The sequence below is a fragment of the Mixophyes fleayi genome, chromosome 12, assembly GCF_038048845.1.
Source record: "Mixophyes fleayi isolate aMixFle1 chromosome 12, aMixFle1.hap1, whole genome shotgun sequence".
NCBI classification, from domain to species: Eukaryota; Metazoa; Chordata; class Amphibia; order Anura; family Limnodynastidae; genus Mixophyes; species Mixophyes fleayi.
In genome coordinates, this window is record NC_134413.1 from 29531711 (window position 1) to 29556728 (window position 25018).

At 39.7% G+C, this 25018-nt stretch overlaps 1 protein-coding gene across 2 annotated transcripts in view; it reads left to right on the plus strand.

Annotated features, from left to right (window-relative positions):
- PAPLN (papilin, proteoglycan like sulfated glycoprotein) overlaps positions 1-25018 on the plus strand; it is a 92301-nt gene that overhangs the window by 18744 nt on the left and 48539 nt on the right. For both annotated transcript variants that reach the window (XM_075192202.1, XM_075192203.1), the window contains exons 2-4: positions 15883-16089; positions 17981-18042; positions 22853-22968. In XM_075192202.1, the coding sequence (XP_075048303.1) occupies positions 17986-18042; positions 22853-22968 (173 nt within the window). In that variant the 5' untranslated portion in view covers positions 15883-16089; positions 17981-17985. The remainder of the gene's footprint in view (positions 1-15882; positions 16090-17980; positions 18043-22852; positions 22969-25018) is intronic.

Here is a 25018-nt window from a genome sequence, read left to right on the forward strand (position 1 = left end):
CGGCATTATAAATCTTCTGCCAATCATCATAGAAGAGTTGTGCCAGCTCTCCAAGTGGGGGACAAAGTGTGGCTGTCCACCAGGAATCTAAAATTACGGGTTCCTTCCATGAAACTTGCACCTCGTTTCATTGGTCCTTTCCTAGTAACTCAAGTAATTAATCCAGTTACGGTTCGACTCCAACTCCCTCCACAGATGAAGATTCATAACACCTTCCATATTTCCCTCCTCAAACCGCTGGTCCTAAACAAGTTTGTTCATACCTCTACTGTTCCTCAGGCCATTTCCACTACTATGGGCAATGAATATGAGATTAGCCAAATTCTTGCTGAACGCAAAGTTCGAGGTCGGTTCCAATACCTAGTACACTGGAAAGGCTTCGGCCTAGAGGAGAGATCTTGGGTCCTTAAAGAAGATTTGCATGCCCCTAGACTACTGGCAGACTTCCTGAAACATCGTTCTGTACCCAGTGATTCCCCCAATTGTAAGGAGAGGGGTACTGTCAGACGCCGTCCCTGCGCCTCCTCCTCGAGCAGGGACGGACGTCTGTCTGCAGAGCGCCCCGTTGCCAAGCAACGGGGACGCCTCTTCCGGCGACGAGCTGCGCAGGCGCGCCCGTCGCCATAGCAACGGGACGCGTCTTTCTAGTTCCTGTCGGCGGTCAGAACAGCTGACCGCCGACTCCCTGCCCACCAATGAGGAAGCTTCACTTCCTATTTAAAGTCTGCTCTGACACCATTAGGGTGCCAGAGCAACTGGTTTACTTAGTCTCCAGCGTTCCTGTATAGTTATATCTGGTTTCCTGTGTTTTGACCCGGCTTCCAGACCTCGCTTTCGGATTCTCCATTTGTTCCATCCTGATATTCTGGTTTGACCTCGGCCTGCTGACCATTCTCTGTCTTCTGATTCGGTACCTCATCTGCCCGGTTGGTTCCTGACTCTGCCTGTTTGACTACGTGTTTCTCTATATCTCGCAAGTAGCTACCTGGGAGGGCCGCGACCTGCACGTCGTTGCCGCTAAGTCCAAACTTCCTTGCGGGGGTCCCTGGTGAACACCAGCGGCGTGTTAGACTCCGCGCCTCCTGGTGTAGTAGTGCCAATACTTGCAGGTACTAAGGTCACGTCTGTGACAGAATCATATTAGATTTAGTTTTGGGGTACTGGTATTCTCCCAGAAAGTCCAGGATACTCCCATTTGCAGTGAACCAACAAAACCCTGCGACAAAATAGCAATTTCATAATAGGGCGGGGTCTAATGTCACGATTGACAAAGCCCCGCCCCCTCCCCAACCCCACCACGCCTCCTATCTGGCATCTCCCAGAGGCCTCCAACTCAAAGTAGGTAAATATGAGGTAAATAAAAAAGGAAAAAAAATGTATTATTATATCTTATACATATAATTTGGCATGTGGATTAAAATAGGAAATTGAACAGTTTTCTTTTATCTGTAGAATAGTGTGATATCTGGAAATATCTTGCTTAGAATTATTAAGAATATACATATACAATGCTTTCACTTCATTGCATAATATTAGTACAGACTTATTTTTAATAATGACAATCATATTGTTCTCCATTGGCCATCATAATAATTAATTGATATTTTGGGACCGATGCAAAGGTGCACGCATACACATCCAAAATTGCAGATGCAACATGTTCACACCAAAACACACAATTCCGTGCCTATTCTGAGTCTAGATATATATATAAGATGTTGCGTGTGAATGTCTAAAGCATTTTGGTATGGTAATAGTGATGAAAACTAGTTTTAAATGTAGTTTAAAATAAACAAAAAACGGTCCATCTTCCCCACAAATGTTTCCAGTGTGGCGGCAGGCGGCAGCCTAGGCACAGTATTAGAATCTTTGCTATCTTCTGCACAGGCACTGGTGACGTTTGTCTGGCTCTCTCTTCGGAGGTGGTCAGAGGGCTCAAACCAGACAGTGGCACAAGTCATTGGAGCCTCCTTACTGCCTCTGAAGATACCACCAGAAATATGGCATCAACTGTTACTGCTCTGGAGGTGTAGGGCCCACTTGACTCGGGGCCCGTGTGCACTGCAGACCCTGCACCTGTTATAGATATACCGACTGTGTGTCACATTTGTGTGTAGAAAGTGTATACACCTGGTTTCCACCATCTCCAAGAACATATAAAATTCAAATCATTTTTGGGGCTAGAAAAATGGCTCGTAACTCCCTGCTAAACCAGGAACGCCCATGAATGCACCTTCTCTACCCCATCATTCTCATTTTATTTACTTATGTATTCTTTATTTATGCTTGTCATCAAATAAACAGACACATTACCATACAACCTTTTAGATACTTGTCTGTAATTTAACAATTGCGTGAATAATATGACAAGAGTTTTTTTTATTCTCTTATGTATTAAAACCAGGAGTGAACATAGGGTAAGAAGGAAGAGGAAGTGTGGGGTAGAGCACTTTGATAGACACATCTCGCTAAAAAGAGGCTATAGTTCAATCTGGAGTGTGTTGCGAGAGAACCATAATTTATAGTCCAATAATAAGTGCAAGAAATGTATCAAATGCTATTCAAGATTAACATTACTCTCTCTTGCGAAGGAAGTGTAGGGTTATGATGGGGGGTGGAGCTTTAGATGAGAGCCGTAGGCATCGGTTTCTTTAAATGTCGGCCAACTTAGCCAAGTAATTGTAAATTAAGTGAACTTGCCCTGAGCTGAGGAAATCAAGATCTCCATGTCCATATAGAAGTCTTTTCTACTAAACCACTCCGATATGGAGGGAGGTCTTTCAGATTGACAGTCAACTGGAATTACAGCTTTGGCCGAATTATTCAAATGCTTCAACATCAATTTTTTATAAATGGGAATTGTGGTGTGTACAAGAAGTCAAAAGCTCAGATCTAGTGGGACTCCAGCACCGAGTACTTGCGTGGAAACCCAAAATACCTTTTGCCAGAAAGATGCTATACGGGGGCACTCCTGCCATATGTGATACGGGGTGACAATTGCAGAATTGCCATTACAACAAATAGAATGGGATACGTGAATATATTGTGCTGAGCAGACTGGGGCATCTGTACCATCTTGTCCTAATCTTGAATTGCATTTCTGATATTGAAAGGCTAGAGGAACATATCTTTGCCATTGTAAAGATCTTTAGCCAATGCGCGTGCTTCAGAGTTAGAGAGAGAGACACACTTGCTTAGCTTTAAGACCTAGCTTTCGGATCATTGCAGCCCCTCCCCCTCCCGCTGTGCAGCAACGCGATTCGCATCTTTATGCTGTGTGGGGCAGGGTCATGACGCAAATCAGGTAGGTATATAGTGTTGCTCCTCTTATCCCTCTTTTTTTCTTCCTGTCTCTTCAAAGTTAAGTTAGGTAGAGGTAGAATAGGGAGATTTTATTTTACTTTTTAATCTGGATTTGGTTTACCTGTTTCCCAGATTGGATCAGGAGGGTCCCAGTGTTGCCTCTTCGTGATTTGCCCACAGGGACAAGTTTTGACTTCCCTGGGCCCGTTTCATTATAGTAGATGTGGCACCAGCTTTCTTGCCCAAAAAAAAATAATGTAATTTTGCACCTAGTGCTTCAGAGGGTCGGCACACAGTGTCAAACGCATCTGACATGACTGGTCTCCTATTAAAACACAGTGCTACTACATCACTTGTCTTGGATAACAGCCTTCAGTATGGAGCCAGAACCTTCCCCCCAAAAGTCAAAAGACACCCGTGCCTGGGAAGACCTAGTAAGGGTACTTTTTTTTATTTTTTAGTTTAGTTTAAGTACTTGTCTAATTCCTTCTCAGTACTCTTTCAGAGCCATTGGAGGTAAAGAAAATTGGAAAAATACATAGTTGTGTGTGTGTGAATCATGTGATCGACAACTACCTAATGATTATATGTAATCCTTATGTGTGGAATGTATCCCTAAAGAAGATAAATGAATGCAACAGTTTAAGGAGTTAATAGATTAAATAAGAATTAATGAAAGCCAGACAACTCAATGAGCTAAAATAAAAGGTCCCCATACAGGATTAGGAAAGAATTATCTTCAGAGTAATAAAATCAGAATAGAGTTATGTGGCGCTACCTCATCTACTGAAAAACTAATGGAAAATATGTTCCTTATAATCCTGAAGTGATAGATGCTTTAATTACAAATATTAATAAAACTATGGTATTGGGGATACAAGGAACATTGATGCCAGCGACCAGTTTGTCACCCAAATTTATAGAGATTCTCTTTCATGGTGTGGACACTGGGCAGTCACTATTAAAATGTGAAGGTGTTTCTGACAAAGTGATTGACATTTTATTTATGGGAAGAAAGTAGAATTCATCTATGGCATATTGTAGAATTTGGAAAACATTTCTTGGATGATGCAAATCCAAAGTAATTACTGAACTAGTAGTTAACATACCTCAATTATTGGACTTCCTTCAAGGTTTACAAAGAAACACTTGCACTTAGTACATTGAAGGTACAAGTGTCTGCATGAAGTGTTTCTGGACAAAAGATTAATATCAGATGATCTAAAGATTCTTTCAAGCCGCAAAGATAATTAAACTTTGCATAAAATCAATTCTTGCACCGTGGGACCTCAATCTTGCTTTAGAAGCTTTTCACAGTAGAACACTTTGAACCATTACAGAAAGTAGCACTCATAATTCTCACTCTCAAAGTAATATTTTGATAGCCATCACATCTGTCAGAAGAGTAGGAGAACTTCAGGCAATAAATTCAGACTATGTGATCCTATGAACAAATCCTGATTTGTTGTTTTTTCCCAAAGTTTCATGTAAACCAGGAAGTTGTATTTCCTGCTTTATGCCTAGAGCCAACTAATGAGAGTGATATAAGCTTGTATACTTTGGATTGGTGAAAACAACATCAATGTATCTCTGCAGAACAAAGGATGCCAGAAAAACTGAGCATCTCTTTGTACTGCCTGAAGATCCAAAACAAGGTCAAATCACTTCCAAAAGTACTTAGGTGTCCGTAGCCTTGGAGCGCTATTTGTATGGGTTGACCTGGAGATAAGCAGGTTCTGTGATCTGTAGAGTTACGGTTTTGGGTTGTAAGAGTGGTCTGTGGGTTGCATAGGTATGTGGCTGCCGATTTCTTTAAGCGGTGATGGAGGTCATTTTATTTGTACAAATGGTACGAGGAAAGGCTGTAAGAATGTGGAATAGTGACTTAGAAGGTGAGTAGAGACAGCTGTCAGCAGAGTCAGAAGTGGGTTCTGAAAATATCATGTAGGTCAGGGGATGGCAACCTTTCTCTATCAGTGTGCTGGATAAAATCTAGTCAGGCCCAGGTGTGTCAGTTGTGTGTGAATATTTATATATAATTTAATTATTTCTTATTTTATGATACTTACATCAAGATAATATTAATAGTAATGGGACCAGCAAATGTTCAAATTATGCCACATGGTGGCTAAGTGGTTAGCACTTCTGCCTCACAGCACTGGGATAATGAGTCCAACCATGGCCTTATCTGTGTGGAATTTGTATGTTCTCCCTGTGTTTGCGTAGGTTTCCTCCAGATGCTCCAGTTTCCTCTCACTCTCCAAAAACATACTAGTAGGTTAACTGACTGCTATTAAATTGACCTTAGTCTTTCTCGTCAGTGTATGTTAGGGGATTAGACTGAAAGCTCTAATTGGGCAGGGACTGTTATGTATCGCTGCGGAATTAGTGGCGCTATATAAATAGTTGGTGATGATGTCATACAGTAGTACCCTAAATTCATATTCTGCCACAATAGTGCCCCCAAATCTTATTATGCCACAGTAGTGCACCCAATTTGTATTATGCCACACAGTAGTGCTCTCAGTTCATATTATGCCACATAGTTGTGCCTCCAATTCACATTATGTCTAATAATATGTCTCATAATTGTGACCATAATTCATATCATGCCACATAGTAGAGCCCTCAGTTCACATTATAACTCATAGTTGTGCCACCAATTCATTTTATGCCTCATAGTTGTACCCACAATTCATATTATGCCTCGTAGTGTGCCCCCAGTTCGTATTATGCGACATAGTAGTACCCTAAATTCGTTTTATGTCACAAAGTAGTGCCCCCAGTTCATATTATGCCACAAAGTAGTGTGCCCAGTTCATGTTATGCCACAGTAATGCCCCCAATTCACATTGACTCACATAAGCGCCTCCAACTAATATTATGCCATACATAAGTGCCTCAAATTAATATAATGCTTCATTAGGCAGCTGTGTGTGCGACTCGCCTCACGGGTCATCCGTTCCGCGATGGGGCCTGGGCATGCACAGCAGTTCTATTTCGGCAATGTCCTGCAGTGACAGCCGGCCTGACGTGCCAGACTACAGGGCGCTGCGTGCCAGGGGTTGCCAACTCCTGATGTAGGTAGATAATTTAGTGAAACATTAGATTTGACAGTAAATCACTGGATATGTGCAACAGTATATATAAATACAGTAGATAGATAGATATGAGATAGACTCAGTGGTCAAAGTGGAAATTTAGAAATGGCAGTATGAAAAATGTAATGGTAATGTAACTGTATGGAATTTTATAGTTTTACAATGAAGGCAGTAAGAGAAGTGGCTATATGGCACACACCCGTATACACCCCCACTTTCACCACTGCATAGAATATAATAGTGTTCTGTACAAAATCAGTCGAAAATTACTGTGGGGAAAAAAATGTGATAAATTAGGAGATGTAAAAAATAGATTAAATCAAGAATCAAAGATAAAAATAAAGAAGATTATAAAATAGAAATAAATAAAAAGTAGAACATGTGAAATGGAGAAAAAGTGTAGATGAATGTAGTAATGAATCAGTGTGACAAATAGGGGTTTAGGAAGGTCCCATACAAAATCGGGCAGGTAGTATCCAAATGCGTTTCATCATGAAATGTGGCTTCCTTAGTGGGCTCTGTTTACTGTTGCTCTAACTCCACTTTTAAATGCTTTTTTTTTGGAAGAAAAATGTCCCAGCTTCTATATTGGATGTACTATAAACATGTTTTGCCTGTATGACTCCTAGATTCCATTCTGTGAATTAATGTGTATGATATTTCCACATATATTGTCTATACATCAATCTTAAACGTCCCTTTTGTTTAAAATAATAGTCACTTTTATTTTCCAAACATTTTTTTCCCTTCCTCAGAATCTTTTCTCTGTCTGCTGTTTTGTTTTGTATGTATTTATCCAGAGACCTGTCACCCATTGTGCTTTATTCATTTGTCTTTCTGTCCATATGTAATCACACCCACTTTCTATTTGTTGATTGATTATTTCTATATTTAATATTTATTAGTGGAACAGTAACAGAATCCCTTAAGGTGAAATATCTACATGTAATAGTATCACAAGGAACATAACTGTAAGCTACTGGTTCCCATTGCAACATCTTGATAATCATTGCAACATCTTGATAACAACTAATTATATTTTTAGAATTTAGAGCATGTACGATAAAAGATAAGTATCAGCAACAATGGCAGCCATTTTGTTAAAGTCCAAGTTCATTAAAACGGGCAAATTCCCACAAAAAATGATTCTCAGACTTTATAACTTTATATAATGCAAACTAACTGGAAGAACCTAGAAGCTTTCTCCTCCCTCTAACCAAACCAGACCAAAACTGTTGTGATTTGAGTGGGGGGAAGGGGGTGGCTGTTTCTCAACAACATGAAATTTCTCCTAAGTGTGCACTTGAGCTTATATATCACTCTGTGCTGCACACAATAAAGAACTGGAAAGTCAGTGTCCCTTTAAAACTGCCTAGGTCTAGTCTACTTATGATACTCTCACATATGCAGATCTGGTCATTTGGCACATTCCTAAAATGCGCAGATGTGATTGATCAGGTGACAGACAGAATAATCGTCTGAATATACCAGTCTTCCAGTCTTACGCAGTTGCATGAGCAGCTTAGTTTAGTTGTTCAATCGAAGGTTTATTATTTAATTTCGTCAACTAAAATATCTGTTTTGATTGTTTTTTCACTTTAAATGGAGGTTTTTTAAATTAAATGTGAGGTGAAATATTGATTATTGCAATGGGAAAAATAATCAAACTGGGGAATACAAATAAACACAACTGCATATAAAAAAACCACACACATATAAAGGCTGCAGATACACGCAAGCTAATAGAAATGCAGAAACAATTAGAAACATACAATAAAAATAACAAATGCATAAAAACAGACACATCACAGAGTATCTTCCTTGAACACTGTCCATTATTTAACATAATTATTACATTACATGATACTTTTTATAAATATAATGGTTGATTTGCTGCTGTTTTTAATACAATAGTTCAGTAGTTAAAACAATGTATAGAATTATATCAGAAGATAACGGAAGTTCCTTTAAAAAACAAAACAAAAAACTTTTAAAACTATTGCACCACGCCTTGTAAAACGTTCTAAAATACAATTTAAGTGATTAGTGAGAGATTCTCCAGAAATTCCCCTTAAAAGAGTCTTTAGCTTTGATGTTCAGACAGTTCGTTATAAATGCCCCGGAGAAAAGTTTTGTCAAAGTTCTCAACTTTAATGGGCCAGAAAGAAATGTTAAAGTTCCTAATGTGTAATCTGTGTATATTAAATGTATCATATCCTGTTATAACAGAGAGATAAAAAGATCACTCGCTTCTTGTCAGGATTATTTCCATGCTTATCTTGTAGTTAGTTTCAGACACTAAAGCAACAAATGGTAGCTTGTGTGGGATAATGCATGCTTACAACTTAAATCTCCCCAGGGCACATGGGTGGGTTGTCTGGACTATTTTGTATATGTCGGCCCTTTTAGGACTTAAGATGTACAATAATTGATGGCATTTTAGAAGCACTATATCTATAAAGATGCATTAAACCTACAATTGTAAACGATTCAATATGAAAAGCCATCCTGTAATATTCACAAAAGTGAAAGTATAAAGTTCCTATACTATAACTATTTATCCTCCGTAAAGTTGTGCACATAGCCCAATCCTCCCACTCGGCCAGAGCCGCAGGATCCCTGATTGATTCACCTAGAACTCCAATTTATGAACATGATACAATTAGATTTAGATTTGATCCTTCTCGGACATGTCAAACATTTCGGGGCTCCACCGATGCCAACTAGGGTTGCCAATTCATCATTTTAATAAGGGACACCCATGATTAATATGGGTTCCATGGCTGACTGATTAAAGTCAATTGAAATGGAGAGATATAGACTGTAAGTAATCTTAACTTGTTGCAACCATCCAGCTACAGATCATGTGTAATGCGTATGTGTCCCTAAGTAAATGGATGAGTTGCCAACCCTAGTGCTGGTATTGGTGAGTCTCCAGTTTCACAGCTGAATTGGATTATTGCTTGAATATATAAATTTACACTAAGACTAACTCTGGCTTTACTGTACACCCCAAGAGTTCCATTCTTGTGGAACAATCCTGGTTTGCCTAGGCGAGGAGGGGCATGGTATAATAATTTTGGGGAGTGGCTATGTTAGATTTGATTGTAGCGGGCAAACTCAACGCTGTCCATCAATTAGCTGTGGTGTGGTGTAGTCTAGCAAATCTGCCTGCGAGAAGTTGGTGGTATCCCTACCTCCCAATTGAATATCTCTGCTGTTTTTTCACATATATGTTCAAACACACAAACATACATTAAATGTTCCGGCCAGAACCATTATGGTTTACTTATTGCATCAATGAGATATGTAACAATGTTCAATGCTCATAAGTATATCCCTTATAGGGTTTAATGACTCCCTTAAATGTCTCTGTGTTAACCAATCAATGTGTACCAGAAATGTGAGTCCCAAAACATTTCAGTTCACCAATCACACGGTTTATATACCTCTTTAGGTTATCACAAAGTGAAGTCCTTAGAGACTCTCTCAGATGTCTGTGTTAGCCAATTGGTGTGTATCAGAAATGTAAGTCCCAAGCATTCGAGTGTATCGATAATAGTACTAGTATTGTCCTTGGTTGAGTAAATATCCAAGATGTGAGTCTTAGCAGATTCAAATTCAACAGTTAACAGCACTGGTGCTGGACTTGTTAAGTCTATAGTGTGTATGCCTTTGATTTCGGTAATAGCATATATAATAAACAAGTGTCCGGACTCATGTTCAAATGTGGGCGTCTGGAACACCAAATTCCTTCTCGTGTGCTCCCCTTCCTGGACTCGTGCCTTCTACCTCCCCTACCGAACAGGGTGTGCTGCATGCTGGTGTCCTGATTCTCGGAAAGGATCAGAGACGTTAGTCAGATGCTGCACATGCGCAGTGAGGTCAACCTGTCTGTGTTTGCTCTGGGTAGCCAGTTATGTTGTGGTAGCTGTTCCTTGTGCAGTCGCTTGTGTCTGTCTCAATTGCTTATAGACTAAGTAACGGAAGTGAACGTTGTAAGAGTCGATAAGAATCAGTAAAGGAATAAGGAAATATTCAGAAAAGCCAACGCGTTTCACCTTAATAGGGAGTCCTCAGGGATATGAAAAGTGATATGTTAGATTTTAGGCATGTCTAATCGCATTATGGGGTATCTGACCAGCCCCGTTGGCATTGGTCTTTTAATGTCGGTATTATGATTGTCGACATTGTGAATGTTGACAATCACACTGTCGACATTTTCAACCTGTCCACAGAATGAAAGTGTCGTACAATCCAAATATAGGAATCTACTCTTCTAGTGCCAACTGAATGATACTGAGAGAGATTATTTTTTAGTTGGTTGGTGTTCTTTACCTTCAGGCACTGTCTTTTTTTTTCATATGCAAACTATTCTGTAAAATAAGCAAAAATTAGTCTAATTAGCTGATTAATGTTAGTCGTAGAATAATTGGAAGCTTTCCTGATTCTAGAGAGAACTTTCCAACTTTTCAGAGCCTCTCCCAACATCTGTACCCCATAGATATGTTCATTGGTAGCACAGTCCTGCAAGATATAACAGGTTGTAATGATTTTCTAACTGTGACAACAATAAAATACAAGGCTTTATATAAGCAATTCGCAAAAGTGACCCAGACATTGTCCGTTGCTGTGGGGGTGGGAGTAATTCATCCAGTGTTTAGTAAACGATACAAGGTGTGGTACAGCTGGTAAGAATGGACCTTATAATATGTGTAATGATGAATCAGAACAGGAGCATCGTTATCACTGATTGAGGAAGGAGTGCTGTATAGTGTTTGTGGTGGTATAGATAGAAGTTTCCTATGAAGGTTTGTGGATAAAATGCAGTGTTTGGGGGTGTATTAAAAAGGAGGGTAGAATCCCTTCTCTATCTGGAAGGTGGCAGGAATCAGAACAATTAATTGCCTTATACAGAAGACTGACAGGTGTTCTTTAATGTCTACTGAAGCGATATCCAGGTTTCCCAATGTGGAGGTTTTCCCACTGTCCTCCTTTCAAGCTCAGCACTATATAAGCTTTTGCTTAGGACATTCTCCAAACTAAACTGGAACAATCCGGTGGATAGACTTCTGAGCTCCCCAAATGCCAAAACTAAAGCCATTTCTCTACATTATAGTCATTTATGCACTTCCATTGATCTTTCCTCATCTGCTGTGGGATTGGGCAAGTGGCTGTCTATGTTACCCTCTCTCAGACCTAAAGAATTACTGCGAGCACTTGAACTGTCTTGTAAACTCCTCCCATCCAGCATCTATGTAGATTTTTTTTTAAATATATTTCATGGATCATATCTCGCTCCTCAAAAGAGAGACCACATAGGACTTAGTACCCATTCTCAATGCAATATGTGTGGTGTGGAAAGTGCAGATTTATTTAATTGCTTATGGCAGTGGTCAGGAGATTCTCCTTACAAGTTCGAACCATAGCGTTAAGAGATTTGGTTAATTATATCTCCCGAGTGGGCTGTCTTTGGTATCCTCCCTAAGAATCAGAAAACTACTGTGGGCAGCAGAATATTGTTAGCTATTAGCGTGGTGTCACGTAAGACTATATTACACACCTGGACACACCAGGACCCCCCCCCCTGTAAATCATCATCATCACCATTTATTTATATAGCACCACTGATTCCGCAGCGCTGTACAGAGAACTCACTCACATCAGTCCCTGCCCCCATTGGGGCTTACAGTCTAAATTTCCTAACATACACACACAGACAGACAGAGAGACAGACACACAGACTAAATCTGTTTGAAGATTAGCTATTTTTTTCTTATTAGAATGGATTGCGTAGAAGTGTCACTTGATAAAGAGGTAAAGGCAGAAAACTATTTTTCCATATGAGAAAGTTACATTGATACCCTACCACTAATCACGAGGAAACAGATTCATGAATGTCTTAAATATACTTTCTGGTATCACCTGAGGGATCTAGCAGAGGATCCGCTTATTGCTTTATAAGGGACCTTTTATTCAGGGAATTGTCAGCATATGTAGAAACCTTCTCCTTGCCTCCAGTCGCGGGAGATGTAGATGTGAAATTGAGTGAGTTGAGGATAACTACCTATGTGGTTATCTTATGAACACACTGGGGGGTATTCAATTAAGATGGCAGATCGCGGTTACGCGCGGCTGCAAACTTCCTGTTACCACAACAATGCGGTAACAGGAAGGGTTGCGAAGGGAAATCCGCAATGTTGCGGTACCATATTGGCACTATATGTGCACAGCCGCAATCTGCCGTATTAATTGAATACCCCCCACTGATGTCTATAATAAGTTATTTATTGGATTTAATTTTCCAGGATTATTTGACCCAAGTGTGTCAATAATTTTCAGTCTTCCATGATTGTTTTACTAAACTATGTCAATAATTTTATGTGTTCAAATTTATGTTTTTCATTCTCTACAATGGAGGTTAGATGTAGTTTAATGAATGTTTGTCAGATGTGGAGCAATATGAATGCAGTGGGTGACAGTCTAATGAATAGAGTTTAGTGGTGTGCATAGGGTAGGGGAACTCTCTGTAGTATGTGGGTATAGCTGAAGGTGTAGGGGGTATTAATGTTAGCTGCAGGAGGACAAAGTATGATATATGCCATTTAGTTGTGTGTAAAGTAAAGGTCAGGGATGGAACTTGGTATTGCCGTGCCCAATGGCAAATTTTTGGTAGCAGCTCAGCGTTGTCACTGTATCCTCCCGGGTCCTCCTCCTTTCTCTCACCCTACCCCTATTTTTAAATTATTCTCTACCCAACATTTGTTTTCTCCTCCGTTCTCCTCAGTCAGGCACCCCATTCCCCCTACTCCAGTTTTATCTATCGCCTGCAGTAGTTTGCTTCCTCTTAGTTTGTTCTCGCTGTCACCTTTCAGCTCCTCTCCATTGACAGCGTTGTGACATCACTAATTACTTGGCATCAGCGACGCTGCTGGGGGCCTCTCTGTCCAGGAGCTGATGGGAAGATGTGCACCTGGGGGGGCTGGGAGTGAAGCAAATGATAGCAGCTGTGGGGCCCCAACACCTTGGAAGTGGAGGCAGACGTGCAGCCTACAAGGGGGCCCGCTGACACATCCCTTAATGCAGCACGCAGGCCTTTCCCCACCCCACCTTTCACATCTCCGCACATCTTCACCCCTTTCCTGACGGCAGCTCTGTCCGCCTCTGGTACTATAGCACAAAAAAAGGGCAGGCAACAAAGCGAGTGGCGGGATTAGTAGGTAGGTTTGTTGCTTTGACTACTGGATCGGTGGGGGAGAGTAGGATACAGAGAAAGCAGCAGTGCAGGTGGGGGGGGGGGTGTAAACTGGAGAGCACAAGTGTGACAAAATAAATGTTATGTGTGTATCTTTGTGTTAGTGCACTCTGTGCATCTCTCTGTTAATAGAGTGTTTATTGTAAAGCGCTACGGAATTTGCTGGCGCTACATAAATAAATGTTGATGATGATGATATGTGTACCTGTGTGCTAATGAAAGTGTGTGTCAGATGGAGGAAGGAGTTACTTACCAAACAGGAAGTAAGACTGGGTACACACTACAGGTTTTTCAGCCAATCATCGGGTCAATCATACGATAAATGACTGTTAGGTCCGATATAGCATTAGTGTGCACTCTCTTACAATCATGTTTTATCGTTCCAAAGCACATCATATCATTTGATTTGATAAAACGGACTAAAAATCTCTATAAACGATGGAACAATGTCAGGAAAATTCTGCAGTGTGTATATACTCAGGACCAGCAGTGTAGTCAGATCTCCATAGAGTGTACAGAGTCACAAGCTTTTCAGTCCATGGTTATGGCAGATGAAGAGCACAGATCTGAGGGTAAATAGTTTAAATGTGTACACATGAATCGGCGCACTGATCGAGACTTTCAGTCGTTGATAAAATCGTTAACAATATTGCATTAGGATAATTTTTCTGCAGTATATACCCAGCCTAACTCCTTTTAGAGCTGTCATATGCTGTCTGACTGAATAAATGAGAAAACAATACCCTCCTATGCTAATGTAATGAAACCATGTCCTGCATAGGTGTTTCTCACTTGCTACATTTCAGGTATGTTACTATAGATGAAACAATTTTAGTTAACTAAATACTGATTTTTAGTGGTTAAACATGCAAAATAGAACTTATTTTGCAAATTGTGTCCCTATCCTATCTGTATGCATTTTCCATATACACTTTCTACTAGAGTGTGTATAGCTCTTCCATCTCCTGCCCTCTTCGTTATGCTGGCCATAGTGAGTCATCTATATAGTCTGGCCCCTTCTGCTACATCATCTATATAGTCTGTATATATAGTCTGGCCCCTTCTGCTACATCATCTATATAGTCTGGCCCCTTCTGCTACATCATTTATATAGTCTGGCCCCTTCTGCTACATCAATTTGCGAACATTATCTTTTTTGGACAGAGTAGAATGAAAAGGGTTTTGCACTACTCAGATCAATCCTGATGATGTCTGATTTGTGATGTGTTTAGGGCGCAGTACAGCCGGCCCACCGAGAATGAATGATAATGCCATATACACTCTAATAAAGAATGTAAGTAAATGGTTACAAGCAGGATAGAGGTTACATTTGCAAAATAATCTATAAAGACCCTACATATTTAAGCTCTAAAGCAAAAAGTAAATTGGAGGAAAGCCTGTAATAGCTGCTCAAGTTTGTTGTAATAACTATTCACTACAGTCTGATTTACATTTTAGTATGTAGATATATTAATATTTACTTAATTGTAAAAGAAGTAAAAATAACAAAGTATGCACATAACAACACACAAATCTGTTTGCAGCTTTGGTCAATCAAAGGTTTAATTTATTTAGTAAAAACAATAAGATTGTGATGTTCCTCCTGCTTAGGCCACAATTAGATATGGTTCCTGTCTGCAAACTTAAGTCAAGTTATCTGGATCATTCAGGCTGTAAATGCCACTTACCTTTTGCCAGGTGAAACACACACAGCATTCGCTGTAAGCTAATTCTCGTCTAGTTTATAGCCTAGAGAAGAGCTTTTGTTTGACAAAACATTATTTAGCATTTCATTGGTCTACACCAGTGTTGGCTAACCTGTGACGCTCCAGGTGTTGTGAAACTACAAGTCCCAGCATACCCTTCCAGCAATAAGCTGCTATATATTGGCAAAGCATGCTGGGACTTGCAGTTTCACAACACCTGGAGTGCCACAGGTTAGCCATCACTGGTCTACACCCTTTTCTGCCAGTCTAGTATTTTAAATAGAATAGTATAGCTTTGAATTAGATTAATGGGAAGGTATTGACAAAAATAATTTATGTAATTTCTAACACAGGTTACTATACGTAAGCCATTTGTTTATGTTCTAAATACTTAATTTTATTTGACTACATCCAATATAGTAATTTTACCCTGGGAGTATTGTTTTTGAGATGTCACATTTGCTGTAATATGATCCAAATACTGAGAACAACATCTTTTTTTTTTTTTCTTTCTCAGTCGTCAATTTACCAACATCAGGGACGTGTGTTTATTGGATGAAGTCCTCCTTTGTGACCCTATAAATCAGAAGTCAAACATCAATGTTCTTATGAACCTGACTGGCCTGTGAGACTGGGTCTTGGCTCAAAGATTGGCATGAAACAACCTGCCATTCTGCATGTTGGTGCATACACAGAGCCAAAGGCAAGCGTTTGGGAAGAACAGGTAAGCTTGTATGTACGTGCCACTTGGGTTTCTCTCTCTCTGGGAACAATAATCCTGTTCAGTGTTTCTAAAGCTGCACGTTTGCCAATGACATCATTTAGCTTCTGTTTTAAAATCTGTCTGAGCTGCTGTTTATCTATAGAGCCAGTTTATCACTAAAATGTACACACAGGATTTGTAGAGGGGGGTTTCCACACCACGCCGCCAGTGGGCGTGACAAGCATGCATGGGGGCGTGGCTATAATATTAGACAGTGCTTCGCTGCTCTCCAACTCTTCCTATCCCCATAATATACATGGGTAATGGTGCGTGCACTTCTTTTAGGTGCACGCAGCACTGCCTTTTCAAGCAGAGCCATGTGAAGCAGGGGCAGGGTCCAGCCACCTCAATTATACAGTGCCCCAGGCTTGGAGGGGGGTTTCCAGGGACTAGAAACCCCCCTCTCTGTTTGCCTATGTATCTGGTGGACCCACACAGTCTGCTTAGAGTTTATGGGCCTGATTAATCATGGCATGAGTTCTGAGCGCAACCCGCCTTTAGAATTATATGGATCTCTAGATACGTGTGCTTCTGACATCGGGGGCAAATCAGCTGTTCTCTACTACACAAGACGCTGCAGGATACGTCCAATACCTACGTGGATCATAACTTTGCAAAAGAACACACAGGAAAAAAAGTATTGAATTAATGCCACCTGGTAATAATATAGGCATTAGTGATAAAACAATTTAAAAAAATAGTTTTTCCATTGAATATTTATTAGAATGATCTTGATGTGTACTGAGCGTAAAATATAATTTTACAGTTGCACATGATTGCATAAACATGTTATAGCAGGGATACGAGACTGTCAACACTACCGATCAGGACTTAGACCAGCCCTTTAGCGGGAGCAAGAGATACGGCATAAAAACAAGTAACGTTTAGACAATCAGAGCTGGGTTTGGACGTGGCTGCAATTCACTACTGCAAAATGTTCCTTCCCCGCCCAGTTCACTCTCCGAAATCTTAGGCTGTAGTAAGTACCCTTTGCGTACCACACAGCAGACAGGGCTGCGTTCACAGACGTATCTCCCAGTTCTGGGTACGCGCAGATTGATTTTACGGACGATACCCAGATCCACAGATAAGTGCCTTGATGAGTTGGGCCCTATATGTGCCATCAGTCTAAAGCCTGTGTGTATATTTTCAAGAGTTTACAGGAATTTGTTCTTTTTTGCTATTAAGTTAACTTCCTTATTGACCAGAGACACATCAGCCAGAATTCTTAGTGGTCTGCATAAACTTTGCTTTAGTTTATGATCTGAATCAAAAATTTTGCATTTGTGTAATCTGGCTTTTCTCTAATGATGTGTGCATGCACTGGAGGTAGCAGAACATATGTACATTTAAGGACATCCATTACCTACATGCAGCGAAGCAGCTTTTTAGCGTGAATGCAGCCTATCAATTCAATAGGAACCAGGAACATTACTAAGTTAGGTGCTGTAATGTTGCAGGTTCCGAAGGAATGGATATGTTGCATTCTCATGAATATCAATTCTGCCTCAATACGCCTCATTTACCAAACAGCTAAAACACAGCACAAATAGTTGATGCCACAGACCTTGACTTGCACCTAGATCTCAGCCATAGAGATTTGGTTTGGGAGCAAACTGGCGGCATTTGCAGAGAAGCAGGAGTGTACTTTAGCTGCTTGGAAAAGTTGGTTAGAGTAATGGTTTACCGAGTAGGTGCACAGGTTCGGCTAGTTTGCAGAGTATGGCAAATATGAAATGTAATTTTGAGGAGCTGCATTATTTATTATATACATTCTAACCTTTAGAATTAACTTCCAGTGCAGCTCCTCCTATTCTTGTGCTAATTTACTCACAGTTGATTTGTTTGGCAGGTAAAATGAAGACACCACTACTATTTGTTACGTTTACTCTGGTGCTGGATTCTGCTTACTCAGTAAGTACAAACTATTGTAAGTTTGCGTCATGTACATTTCTGAGGCTATCAATGTCAGTGTGGAATGTATTGCGCAATAATTTCACAAATGAATAAAGTTGTGACAAGAAGCTGAGCATTCGTATGTTGCTCAGGTGAGTTGAGAGCAGAATTTAGTTCCTAGGCATTACGTATATACTCAAGCAGCACTTTTACTAGTATGAGGATTCAATGAAAAGGAAAATACTGCCCACCTCTGAATGTTACGCACTGTCACAGGCTAAGTTGTTAATGCTGTTTCGTGAATTATGTCTCTGTTAATGGTTAGGAGTACTGTATTGATCCACAATATGGTTATGGTCAGCTTTCTGGGTTATGCTGTGGTCAAATTTACCGCCCTATTATACATAAGAAAAGTGATCTCTGAAGGGAGAGAAGTAGAAACGTCCCATAGTACATTTTGGAAGACGGCCTGGCTCTAAAAGCCAGCCATCGGCTCTGTTACATTACTAAAGTCACAAACCCTATTGAGATCTGCTGAACTGCAAAAGTATTACCAAACACTGACACCAATCACATCAATAGCAATCTGACACTTGTGTTTATTCATTGCCAAATCCAATTGCTTCTGAGTCCGTTAATATACAGTGCTCTGTGAGCTGTCAAAAAGTTTGCTGGTAATACCGGAACTACACTGATAACTTCCTGACACTACTTTACTCCACAAAGAAATGCCACACACATGATGTTCAGAATCCATTTCTCATCTTCACCCATGATCTCACAATACGTCAGTATATTTTTATAAGGTTGTCAATAAACACATTTAAAACTCAACTTAGATCCAAATGCAATAAAAATGAATAATTCTGTCAGTTATATATAAAAGTCATAGTTAAATGCAAAATGACATCTACAAAGTAAAGTCCCCTGAAAGGGGAAAACTACATGTAAGTATTCTTTCAATTGTATGTATGTCAGTACTACTATATATTACATACAATGGTATATACTGTTATACGCTAACATTGACTACCACAATATGGTGATACATCCAATAATCCATAAGTGTAATGATGTTCATATACATTTAGGTACAGACCATGTTCACAACAAACTTGTGCAAATATCAGTTTGACTAAAGACTTCTTGGAAATCACCAAGGCTAGTTGATGCAACTAGAACCCAGTTTATTTGGTAGATGGCAGTACAGACAGATGCAGATATACACGCACCAGACAGATCAACATCACCAACACCATTTATTTATATAGCGCCACTAATTCCGCAGCGCTGTACAGAGAACTCACATAAGTCCCTGCCCCTTTGGAGCTTACAACAAACAAACAGAGTAGGGTAAATATTGTCAGTAGCCAATTAACCTACAAGTATGTTTTTGGAGTGTGGGAGGAAACCAAAGCACCCGTAAGAAACCCACTCAAACATTGGGAGAAGATACAAACTAGACACACATAAGGCCATGGTTGGGATTCAAACTCATGACCCCAGCGCTATGATGCAGTAGTGCTACCCACTTAGCTACCGTGCTGCCCACAAGATGCTATTCTTTGCAATTACAGCATACACATGTGACGGAAGCACAGCTCCTAGTCACCAATACACAAACACACTTCAGTACCCCCCAACATAGGTTATATCCCATTTAATATTCCCACGGTGGTGGAGCTAATGGTGGGTGAACTAGGGGCGGTATATACCCTTCACTATTCCCACGGTGGTGGAGCTAATGGTGGGTGAACTAGGGGCGGTATATACCCTTCACTATTCCCACGGTGGTGGAGCTAATGATGGGTGAACTAGGGGCGGTATATACCCTTCACTATTCCCACGGTGGTGGAGCTAATGGTGGGTGAACTAGGGGCGGTATATACCCTTCACTATTCCTACGGTGGTGGAGCTAATGGTGGGTTAACAAGCGGCGATATATATCCTTCACTATTCCTATGGTGGTGTAGCTAATGGTGGGTGGACTAGGGGTGGTATATCCCTTTCAATATTCCCACGGTGGTGGAGCTAATGGTGGGTGGACTATGGGTTGTATATCCCCTTCACTATTCCCACAGTGGTGGAGCTAATGGTGGTTATGATAGGTGGGCATAACATAATACTTAAACTGTGAGGGTCCTCTCCATGGTGGTTGGGGACCTATTGGCTCCCTGTGAAGAAGATGCCTATGAGTCTAATCCAGGTTACTAGTATAACACTGACCTTGTTGACTAAACATGACAAGATTGATAGAATTATACATGTATAGGGTAATTGTTTAACCTAGACATCTCATCCTTTCTTATCCTGGATCTAACACTCCACCTGATGTCATTTATAAATAACCTGTTTAGCTTATGTAACAATTTCCCTATTAACAAAAACATGCATGGCATACAATTACATATATTAACCAACCAAAATGATTATAAACTATAAGGCAGCTAGATGTGAAAGTTCAGAGTACACAGAAAGGGCGATGAATGGCAAGTGTCTCTAAGCTTCAAGCGCATGAGTCCAAAACTACCACCGTGTGGTCTCACAACTACATATATACTACACATACATATAATAATTCAAATTTGATGCACAGTTTTGCACTAGTCAACTAATAAACTCTCTTCCAGATCAGCTTTATCCTTATCAGTGTCATTTTCATTTGGATCTTTGTAAGCCAAACTATACTCTGGAGCCTAATTTCATTTTACTACTTCCATTCTCCACACTCAGTAGAATCCTTCATTCTATGGCATAATACAATGAAACAGTCTGTGTTACAAAGAGATGTATCGGTGCCAAACTGTTTTCACTGCTTACAATGTAGTTTTGTTACCACCCTCCTGTTTTAATATCCTTAAGTGTAATTATATTTTTAGTTCAGTAAGTCAGGTAATTGCTGTAAAATGTTACACCAAGCATGAGATCATTTTGCCTATGGACAAAGTGTATACATTCCCACAAACGTTTCAACTGTAGGAACTAATCTGTGGGCGTATGTGGTAGCTATTCATTTATCATTGTCTGGGCTTGGTGTGTAATATGTTTTATCTCCTGTCAAATGTGTGGAGAGATCAATCTTTCTTTGAATGCTTTACTATCTATCCAAATGCATAAAGCTCACAGTTAAATTACATAATTACCTCTCTAGGCAGTAATATGTTTAACTATGTTAAGAGCAAAGAAAGTTTTTTGTTTTTTTTTTATAAGAAAAATGTAAGCTATAACCAGGTAAATAAATGTGTTTGCTGTAGCAAATGTTTGATTTTAGTGTGGCTGAAGTGGGTATATAGGGTCATTGGAACTTCTATGATCCGCCCCAATACCTGTTTGTATGCTTTTACCGGCAATAAAAAATGCAAGGTTTTTAACATCCGTGGATAACTTGCCTTAGGAATGTACAGTCTACTTTCCCCATAATGTTGTATCACTGTTGACCTTATTCACCAGTCAGATAATACTTGCAAAATGTCTCTAGCTGAGTCTTATGTTAATAAAAAAAATCAAGTTGGAGGTATGAGCTACGTTTCATATAGAGGTGTTTTTGCCACCAGGTCACATCAGACAGTTTCACTAATATCTCTTGTTTGGGTCCCTGTCCCTTGCCCATTTAGCTCCATTCCCTTCCCCATATCATGACTCTGTCCCTGTTGCATGTGGCACTGTACTTACTGAAATAGTATGTGCTGCTGTGAACATTCCAATAACCTGATTGGCCACATGGTGCTCTATCCCCAACTAATTCAAAACTGGGGACACATAATAGGACTAGTAGTAGATGCAAATTAAATACATAGACAAATGGACCTTAAAAATATACACATTACATTTTGGTAAATAATAGTACACTTATTTTGCTGTTTGGTTGCTTGCCCGTGGCTCTAATGTAGCACTCAAAGGCTTCTCTCTGCCCCAATGTGATCTCCAAATCGCTCTCTTATTAAAAGTCTTGCTACTACTTTAGTGTTGCTAAAAGAATAAACAAAGAACTGACGTTTGTCATGATTTTATTTCACTATGCAAACCATTCCTTTACAACTTTAAAACAAATGGGATCTTACATATGACTAATATTTGTCATTATTAATTTCCCCAATCTATATTATATATTTTGCGATGAGATTACGATCGCAGACTAAATCCCAGACATCAGGGGGTATATTTACTAAACTGCGGTTTAAAAAGGGTAGATGTTGCCTATTGCAACCAATCAGATTCTAGTTATCTATTTAGTACATTCTGCAAAATGATAACTAGAATCTGATTGGTTACTGTAGGCAACATCTCCACTTTTTCAAACCCGCAGTTTAGTAAATATACCCACAAGTGTTAAACAGCCAGATCTGCCCGGGTCAGCCACTTTAGTGCAGCCACTTGGTACTGTGGTGGAGCACATACATTGCTCTGTATAGGCACATCTTATTGTATCATTTTCTACATGGAGAATGGAGTAGTTTTTCTTTCAGGCATAAAGCTGCCCTTGTATTCCTTATAATGTACTGGTTGTACATAAAAGTAGTTAGGTAATGTGTTCATCTTGTGTGTATTATACCACTCATTAACCCTTTATTGTGCAATGTTGCTTAAGCAACATGAATTTCGCATTTCTTTTATGTAATAACATTTACACTTTTACCCTTTCCTTGGCAGAGATGCTCTCAAGCAACATCTCATTGTGTGATTACAGTAGTCAGTTGTTTCAGAAGTTACAATATTGATCACTATATGGTTGTAGGAATACAATACTATATGGTTGTATGAATACAATACTAGATGATGTGTGATTTCAATGCTTGCCAAATAAAGGGTTAAATCTTATTTCTGACAGGCACGTAAAGTTAAAAGACAAAGTGATTTCTGGGACAACTGGAGTGACTGGGGAGAATGTAGCCGGAGCTGTGGCGGGGGTGTAAGTTATAGAGAGCGTCAATGTTACTCTCGCAGGTAAGTGGCCACATTTACAACCATGTATAATTTTGTTTAACTGCTTCTAATCTCTTAAATGCAAGGTCAACCTATTGTACTTCCATTAGAACCTGTCTTAGGGGTCTTGGATCAGCAGCAAAGCAACTACCTTAGGCACCAAGGTGGGGGAAACAGACATTAGCGTGCCGATTTTTTTCCCATCCTGTCCAAAATCTGTGTTATTTACAACCTGTTCCCATCCACCTTATTACCAAGACGTCGCTAGAACTCTGAGCTGACTTTTTATACCAGTATATTGTTTCTGTTTTACTTATATCAAGAATACTTTATAAGATATACATTATAGCTTAGTAATCAGGGTAATTTTAAACATTTTTAAAAATGTTTTGCTTAAATTGAGAATAATGTGCTCATTTGTGAACTTATCGATGTGGATGTTACATTGTAATTATTTATTATTACAAATTGTATGTAGTGATAGAGCGAAGTTCGAGGAATGAGGAAATAGAAGTACCCAAATGTTCTTTTTTGCTTCAAGCCTCATTACACTGAGCCACCTTCCTTATGTTTACTGCGGATACACTTGGTACCATGTTATAGGGAAGATCGTTTTACAGTATCCTCTGTCTGTTTTCTTTCCTCTCCTACCTTATTCTTAGTACATCGCCTTCTCTTTCTTCTCTCATGTCTTAATTGTCTCCATCTTTTCTTCGGAGACTCACTAGGACTGATAATGACACTTTATTTCAGTTCTTCATATCTTCTTTGGCTCAGTGACGGCAACACTTATCTAGCTCACCTAACGTAAATAGGATGGTGCTATTCATTTTTTATAAAAAAGAAAATGTTCTTGAATTTGTGTTTCATATCATGGCTGAAAATTGTAACTTGTGGGTGTCCTGTTTTTTTTTCTATTCTTACTGCGCATTTAGCTTTATGGCAAAGATCAGAGTTCTTTATAAAGCAGACACAAGAGTGCGTGCAGATGTTTGTTTATACATGAAGATGTATAGTGTCATGGAAATAAGCTCTCATTCAACTTTTCTGGAGGTTAAAATGTGTAGATTAACATCTCCGGTTGAAATATACCAGTGTTGGAAAGCTGAGCAACCTGTGCAGATAGTTTTGTTATACTACAGATTCCATTGTCACCAACAGAGTTTGGACTTCTGTAAAAATCAGCCAGTTGCAGTGCATCGTTTTCACCTCCAGGGTGGCCCTCTCCCAACTCTTCAGAGCATGCATGGTCCAGTCCAGGGTTCTCCTCATCCCCAGGCCCTGTATCCTCCTCAAACCCTGCATTATATTGGTTATCCCCTGCTATATTAAAGACAATGGGTTCCACACTGGCAGATATCTGTTGTGCGGGGCAAAGTAAAACTATGCTACAATTTTTCTCCGTCATGCAATAATGTTTTTGTTCAGCTTCTCGGAGATAATACCTGGTATTGTGCTGTAAGAGGTCGTGATAGCACTTGCCTATTGTACATACATCACACCCACGTGTACCTGCACACCGTAGAGATTTTTTTAATTGGATAACTAGTTACCTCTAATGACAGTGTTGTAATATTTCCATGTCCCACATAAAACACCTGTGTTATGAGATCCCCTAGGGCTACACTACTATGATACTTATGGAATGCCTGTGGTTTTCTGAATTATAAGCTCTATAAGCCATGTTTTTATGTGTTGGCTTTGACATGGAGGAATGAGCGTTCATTGCTGGATATACTTTTTAAATATGCATTGTCTATCTCCACAGCATTAGTCATAATTATAATCTCCTACATACAAACTATTCACTTATAATCTTTGGTGGTCCTTGTCCTGAATTAAGCCACAGGCAATTACCTTGACATTCAATAATAAACATACAATCCAGTGTGTATTTCTCATAATATTAGAAAATACACCCATGAAATTCATTTTGTATATTCTTCTGAAACTGTCTTACCTGGCACCAGTCTTTGCTATGTTTCATGCGGCACTATACTGAAATGTATTTGCTAAATGCTAAAAAATTAAATAAAGTAAAAATGGCTGAAATCTCTACAAGGGGCAGCGG